This window comes from Frankliniella occidentalis, unplaced genomic scaffold (genome assembly GCF_000697945.3).
Source record: "Frankliniella occidentalis isolate FOCC.00 unplaced genomic scaffold, Focc_3.1 Scaffold8, whole genome shotgun sequence".
In the NCBI taxonomy this organism is placed as follows: Eukaryota; Metazoa; Arthropoda; class Insecta; order Thysanoptera; family Thripidae; genus Frankliniella; species Frankliniella occidentalis.
In genome coordinates this window covers 3,282,878-3,290,749 of record NW_026267138.1, presented here as the reverse complement: position 1 = coordinate 3,290,749, position 7,872 = coordinate 3,282,878, and the positions used below count along the sequence as shown (strand labels likewise).

At 53.7% G+C, this 7,872-nt stretch overlaps 1 protein-coding gene across 1 annotated transcript in view; it reads right to left on the bottom strand.

Annotated features, from left to right (window-relative positions):
* Positions 1-6,760, bottom strand: part of LOC113215102 (uncharacterized) — a 45,858-nt gene extending 39,098 nt beyond the window's left edge. The window contains exon 1 of the mRNA XM_052275533.1: positions 6,672-6,760. Coding sequence (XP_052131493.1) covers positions 6,672-6,749 — 78 coding nt within the window. The 5' untranslated portion in view covers positions 6,750-6,760. The remainder of the gene's footprint in view (positions 1-6,671) is intronic.
* Between the last annotated feature and the right edge of the window lie 1,112 nt (positions 6,761-7,872).

Below are 7,872 nucleotides of genomic sequence, written 5' to 3'. Positions count from 1 at the left end.
CATCTCCACCTCCGCAACCCGTTGTCGACTTACTGAGACCCACTTCATAATGTACCACGTCTCGGCTGCTCGAAGGCTGGAGTGAGAGGGGTTGGGGCGGACTCAAATTCCAGGCATTCTTACCCCTACCGCACCAACGAAGGATTATACTTATTCGCTACGTAAAGATAATACCGAATGGAAAAATAGATAACTCGGTATCGTTTTGTAATTGCAAAGAAGCGTTTCGTAGTCCACAGAGCAACAATGCCCTCTGCAATTTGCAAAGCGTGAGCAGTACAAGCAGAAGTCAAGATAAGAAGACAAAAACTGTAAGACTTTTAGTTTGATATCAAAATTTCGATATTTGTCCGATAGTCCGTGGACGACTCTGTCCACACTAAAAGCTTATGGACATTTTCATTTATAGCTTACTGAGTTCTGTGTACGTGTTCTTACACCATTCTATTACACCATATTACACCATTCACATGTATTACATATTATTTTGGTGAGCTCTGTCCTGCTACTTCTTTCTCAGCGCCGCTCTCACGATCGGTTCTCGACTGAGCCCTCCTCTTTTCCAGTGTGCGCCTCTGCGGCCGCCGCACTGCGCTCGCGCCACGCCCCGCGATGCGGCGCGATGACATGATGGCCGCTGCGGACTCCGCTGCACACAGAATGAAGGCGGCCGGGCCGCCGAGGAGGCGGGGCGCGCGGGGCCGGCCGGGGCGGCGGGTCGGCCCAAGAGCCATGGCGGGACAAGTGCCAAGCAGCGGCGGGAGCCCGGCCGGGCCGGGCCGGGGGCACACCACCACCACCAGAGCCATGCTGCTGCAATACAAATATTTCGCTCAGCACTTCCTGCCATGACGACACTCCACGGCCTCACAGCCAATACCCCCCACCACCCCCAACCCCTTCGTGTCCCTCCCGCGCACACTGGCTGCACTGCACACTGCACGACGACCAGCGGCCGTTATTGAAATCTTCACAAAAAACTGCATACGTGCACGGTAAAAACTAGCCCTAGGATTCCCAGGAAATGTGCGACTCGACTGGATGCCCTGGAAAAGAAATTATTCCCAGGGTAGCTAAGCTACTGCTGGAAAGATCCAACACAGCCCCTGGGAAAATTCAAGTTTGCAGGGCATCCCCTGAGACTCTTCCAACTCCCCTTGGAAAATAAAGATAACTCCTGGGAATCCGAGGGCTTGCTTTTACTAAATAATTCCGTCAATGAAATCAAAGAAAAGAAAAATCCCAATTGTGTTGGAAAGAATCCAATCAGTGGCAATCTTTGAGGGCCTCATCGCCTCCATATCGTCTATAGAACACAACCTTGATTTCTATCAAACTTAATCACATTCACTGACTCCGCACTCCACAAAGGCTTGACCATTACCACACTTTTCCTCTGGAATGTAGGCGTAGGCATGCGCTCATGGAATGTTGCGCCCCGGCTGCCCGCACCCCCTTTGGATTTTCACCTGCGCCCCCCTCCCCGTCCCCACCACCACCTTTCCCCTTATTTCCTGCCCCCGCTCCAAACAACAGCCAACGCAGGCGGGCCGGGCACCCAGCTGCCAAGTCCCTTCCCCCTCCCACGGTAATTCCTGACCTTTTTTTCCTCTCCCCCGAGTGTAGTAGCCATCCCTTCAGGGTGCTCGCCGCCTCAGCCCGCTGCCTGGGTCGCGTGGTGGTGGAGTGGGGGGGAGGGGGTGCTCAAGTTCTACGGTGACACACTTCCAGATGTTTACCTTCACCTTGGCTCCCTTCCCTCCCCTCCCCCGGCTCTATGGCCGCGAGTCACGACCTGCTCATGTCCAGGTCAAACACAAGTGGCGAGCGGCCCCACACCGTAAGGCCCGGCAGCCGAGGGAGGCGAGCCCAACTTTTAGCCATCAGCGACGGCTCGCGCGACACTCGGTAAATTTGTGTGGAATAATCAGCCTCGTAGGGTAGGGGGAAGGGGTGGGTGAAGGGGTAGGGGCAGGTAGGGGTAGAACCAGGGGCAGGGGCAGAGGCAGGCTGCAGGCGCGAGCAGCGAGTCCAACCGTGGGGCAGCGTCAGGTTCAGGTTGCGCGCCCGAGCGCAAGTTTTGCAGTGCGTTTGGGGTGCTTTAGCTTTAGCGCGGAGCAGAAGAGAAGGGTGACAAAGGCCGTGCGGCTGGCCTGGCCGTGCGGCGGGGTGGGGCGGGGTGGGGCGGCAGGGCGTGTGTTGAATTAGCAGCAGTAGCAGCAGCAGCAGCAGTGGCGGCGCCGCTGTGCTGGGCCCTCAGTCCGATAACAACGGGCTGGCAGCTCCCCCCCCCCCATTCCCCCACCCCCAAACCTCCCGCACTCCCTCTGCACCTCTCGGCAAACAAAACACTTAAAGCGGGCCGGACGCGAACGAATGATGGCGGTTTAAATAAATTGAGTAGTCGCGTCAGCTACTTTTAATGCTTTATACACTTTCCCCAACTTTTATTCCGGCACAGGCGCTCGAGCTTTGAGAGTGTGTGAGAGAGAATGTCGGGCATGTGCTGCGCGCGCGGGCGGTGTGTGTGTGTGTGTGCGCGCGCGCGCGCGCTGGTGTCGAACACTGATCCCCTCCATTAATCACACCTCAATGAGGTGCGGTGTGGGTCGCCGTGTCTCCCTGAAGCACATTCACGCTTCCCCTCTGTGGGCCGAATACATAAAGAACAAAAAAAAAGAGTGAAAAATACAAACCGCTTCGCGGACGCCCCCTTTGAAAAATCATCGAAACAATCGATTGACAGGAATTTTCTCGCGTTTTCGGAGGGGAAGGGAGGGAGGGGACCTGACGGACAGTGAGGGCGAACAGCCCTTCCCGCAACACTGAGCCTGCATGATGCATGACAGCCTCCGTACTTCTCTGTTCAGAGTTCAGAAAAATTAAAGAGTAGTTCTCTGGTGTGTTATTTGTCTTCACAAGGGTTTTACAGTAGTGTACGAATCTGTTCCCACCCTCTAAGACGAGTCAGCTTTATGTAAGCACCCGAAAACATTACGCTGCGACCAAATTAGGCCAACTGTGAACACACCTCACGATAAACGTTACCACCCTCACAGACCACTCTTCTGCTTGGATTGGTACCCTTCTCCAACCACAGCAACTCTAGGCGTGCACGCCCCTCACGCCCGGTGGCCGGCGGGGGGCAGGGCCTGGACCATTCACCAGCCGCTCGACGTGGACGCCCCGAGGCCGCGGGAGTGATAGAGGGGGGGGGGGGGTCGCATAAACACATGAATAAAAGAAGGCCCAGAGCCTTGAGCCGCGGGTGGAAGGAGGGCGAGGAGGAGGAGGTGGGCGGCGAAGAGAAGGCAGACGAGCGGGACCGGCCAGGGCTAGGAGGGCGATCGCCGCCCATCAGAGGGGGCTGTCCTCGAGCAGCGCGCGGGGGATGGAGAGGGATCAGCCTCACAGCGCGGCTGGAGATGAGGCAGTTTTATTGCTTTAGTTTTCATGGTAGTCATATGGCCGAGATACAGGTTTGCATACGACAAGTCCAGCGAAAGGCCTGGGCCTGAGTCTTACTCGGGGGTCTACATTACCACTTTCTCTATCCTAAAAGATACGAAGAAACTGTTACCTTCTCGGTAGAAAAACAGCAACACGTCGTGCCATTGAGAAAGTGACTAATCTCACAATTGACACTCAGTTCCTCACGAGAGTGGTCTTCATCTTACGAAGAATTGGGTTTGTAAACGTACAAAGGATTTAGAACCACCACCACCATATTACAAACGGATTTTCTTCGTATTGCAAACTGCACCAGTTTGTGAAAAGACACGTGCTCTTCGTATTACAAAGCCGAGCCTTTCGTAAAACAAAGGATTTGTTTGTTTTACAAAAGGTCCAAATTCTTTGTATGTTTACGAAGAGCACTTTCTTTGTAAGAAACTTACAGTGTAAGCATGCAATGAAAGCGCAGAATCTTCAATGAGCTGTAAAGAATACCCCCCCCCCCTTCCCCCACTCCTTTCACCCTGAAACCCCTACGGTAACCCCTGGTACAACCTCGAGCAGTTATTCAGATTATCCTCGTTGGGGGGCGGGCGGCCGGAGGATGGGCAAGGCCGGGCGGAGGATGAGGAGCGGGCCAGGTTTACCAACCACTGCCCACTTTGCGGCCCCCCGCCCCGCCCCGCAGCTCGCTCGCAACACAATTACAGTCGAAATGTCCCCATCCCTATGTCCGTTGCCGGCCCCGGCCAGGCCCGGCCCCGGCCAGCAGCGCTCGCAGCCAGCAGGGGTCGCGTTGAGAGCACACTTGGCCCACAACGGCCTGCCCGGATGGCACACGCAAATGCAAAGGCTGTTGCGTGTCACTCTAAATTAACCCCCCACCCCCAACCACCCCCCTCACAGCCTCTCAGTCGCTCTGCCTCTGTGTGTGTGTGTGTGTGTGCAAATGTTTCGCCTGCGCCCCACTCGGTATGACACGTTGACACGTGTGCGCCGCCGGGGCCCGGGCCCGCATGGCCCCCTTCACGACGACTTATCGACGCTTTCGACGGCCTCCGCAGCTGCTGGGGCTCCCCCCCCCCCTCAACCGCCCCCACTCTCTTTCTCTCGCGTCTCGCGGACAGTTACCCACACACACTCTTTTCTCCTCTTCGCTCCCTCGCCGCCCTCTTTTTTCCAAGGCAGCCGCACATAGGGGCTTGATGTGGACAACGGATCAAAGGGATGCCCAATGAAAGGTTCCTCCCCCCTCCCTTCCATCCCCCTCGCCCCCCTCCCTTCCACCCCTTGCCCCCTTCCACTTCGCCACTGCCACCCGCTGCTGTCCTCCTCCCACCCGCTCGCACTTTCCTTGATTTCAGGTCGCCCTCTGACCCATATTTTTGTTGCAGCCCTTGTAATGACTACTACTCCGCGCGCAAACCAGTACGTGATTAGTTTCTGTTGTTTTTTGTTTTAAATTTCCCGCCTTGAATCACCAACCTACTGCTGTTTGTGTTTTACAAGAAGATCTCAAAAAAAAAAATTAGCAAATAAGACAAACAGAGGAAAATGCCGTGCTTAAATGCAGCATTGCCTGCGCGCGGCAGATCTCTCTCTCTCTCTCTCTCTCTCTCTCTCTCTCTCTCTCTCTCTCTCTCTCTCTCCCTCTCTGTGTCTCTCTCTCACGGAGGCAGGAGCTGTCGCTGTAACTGCAACCGGTTTAGACGCCAAGTGTCGCTGGGCAGCGAGCATTTTCCACTCGATAAGAGAAGAGACTGGCATCGTTTTCCGAATAAAGGGAAATCCTGGGTTGCGATGAGACGTGAGAGAGGAGGGGGGGTCACGAGAGAGAGAGAGAGAGAGAGAAAGAAAGAGAGAAAGAGATAGAGAAAAAGTGAAAGAGAGAGAGAGAGAGCGAGAGAGAGAGAGACAGACAGACAGAGAGAGAGAGAGAGGGGGGGTGGAAAGAAGGGGCGAGAGTGCCGCACCACGCCGCCCTCCACAGCATCATGTGAACGCGCCCAGCTGCTCTGCGACTACAATGGCAGGTCAGGCATAGTCGAGCCTGCGGGCGTAAGGCACTAAGGCCCCAGATGTGACTGCACGTCCCGTCGCAGCCTGCCGCGCCCCGCCCCGCCACGCCCCGCCCCGCCCGCGGGCGACCGCGGGGCAGCCGCTGCGGTGCGGTCGGGGGGCCCCATCCCCATCCCACAGTCGGCCCGGCCCCGAGGCCCCATGTCGCAAAGATTGGGAGTGATTTCCATGGCCGTTTATGGAAAAGGCAAATATGCCCCTCGGAGTGCGGTCCCGGTCCGGTCTGGTCCCGTGCCGCGCCTCGGGCTGCGCCTCCCGCCTGTGATTGGGGCCGGCCCGGTGAGGAAGGAGAGGACTCTGCACCCCCGCAGGCTAGGCTAGGCTAGATCCTCCCCCGCCCCGCGTCATCGGGGACGGAGGGCCCCTAAGAAATCTAAAACTAAGGAAAAGCACACGCCGACAACGGCTCTGTTTTGTTTTGATTTTCCTATATTTTTGTTTTTGTTGTTTTTGTTCCCTAAAAAAGATGAAAATGATCAAGAAAGACAAATGTTTTCTTTATGCTTTACACGGTATGAAAATTGTTCCTTCTTGTCGAAGGACCATCGGAACGATTCAAGGACGCCCCATGCAATTCCATCCTTGAATCCTTCCGGTGGTCCTTGAAAATCAAGGAACAGTTTTCACCGTGTATCAACACTGAGGAAAAACAAAGGTATAAGATAATATGGTGCAAGTAATTTTGGGGGGTCGGGGTGCCTTTCTAGTGATGTTAAATTTTAATGCATTTGTAAAGGGATAAAGGTGTCCAATAAAAATTGAGCATCGTTGGTCAACATTCACGCTTTGTATGAGTGATTGTGAATGCCTTTGGCCTTATCAGGTTAAGGCTATTAACAGTTAACGGTTAACAGTTCCATTTTGCATGATATTTGGGGATATAACTATGATCTTCACATTAAAATGTGTTAATATTCCATATAAACACACTTAAATGTAAAAATTATGGTTATAATTCCAAACATCATGCAAAATGGAACTGTTAACTGTTAATCGCCTTAACGGGATAACACCTTTGTAAAGAGGCATTAAACATCTCTGAGCCCATCCATTGGTTTTTCCAGGGAAAGTATTTGAAAGCGCGAAAGAGTCGTCAAACAGATTTTGCTGCGGTAAAAAAAAATTGTTTTCCGACTTACCGTGGCGTGGGCGAGGGCCGCCATGGCCACCAGCGCGCACAAGGCGCGCCGTAACGCCCCGAAGTCTCTGCGCCTCATCCTCACGGCCGCATCCTAGTCAGAAACAGAGAAAAAAATAGAAACGTAAGATGTCAATAACGATGACGAGTTTCGTCAAAAGGTTTACGCATATTAATGTCATTAGAATTGGTTGAAGGCCAATCAGAAACTCAAAATCAACATCTACTTCGCTTTAAATTCGAAAGTGCACTCGTAGTGTACTCGTATTCACATATTTCTATACATGCTTATTCTCACCACTTAGTTCCCCCTAAAAGTATTTTGATTCGTTTTCAATAGAAATAGGTTGTATACAACCCTAAGGTGTAAAATTCGCCTGAGTTACCCAGTGAAACCAATGTCGTCGGAGTTTTGGGGGTACTTTCTAGACTAGAAGGGGCGGGGCCCGTCAGCGATAGCGATGAACTGAACAACAGCGCGCCCCGCCCCACCACCTGCATCTTTAATGCCAGCCCACTGGGCCCGGCTGGGCGCGAGTCGGATGGAGAGCGAGCGAGTGAGACGGAGAGGAAGCAGAGGGGAGGGAGGGCGTCAAATTTCTCACCTTCATACACTCACATTACTTGTAACGCGCGAGCGGAGGGGTGGCTCATATACTCTATTCTCCCCTCTCCCTCCCCTCCCCTCCTCTCCTCTCACCCGCCGAGCCACTTCCCACCTTTCCTCATTCCATAGACACACCCTTCTTCTCCACGCTGCTCGCTGCCTTGATTGAGTCACATCTTTGAAAAATTGCACAAACACATGTTTCTACTGCGCATCAGATTTAGAGCCAAAATTGCTCAAAATAACAAAAACGCCATATGCATTTTTATTTTGTATTTCTCCAGTGTGGTAGAAAGAGGGCGCGGGGGGTACAGGATCGGAGCGGGCCCACTTACTGCAGCTGCGCTAGCGCGACCCAAAGGTATAAAACGCCGAATGGTTGGTCTAAACAGTGCGTAAAGGTGAAACGCCGCAGCCCCCACCCGGCAGCCTCCCTCCACTGGGCTGCTGGGATCAAGAGCTGCTCTACCCTGCTCACCAAAATAAGAAAAATTGGAAATACAGGCCAACCTGAATCGCACATGTAGCATGGCACGGAGGTATACTTCCTGGAGTCTTTCCCTGCTTCTCCTGATAGAGTACTAGGCAAACCAAG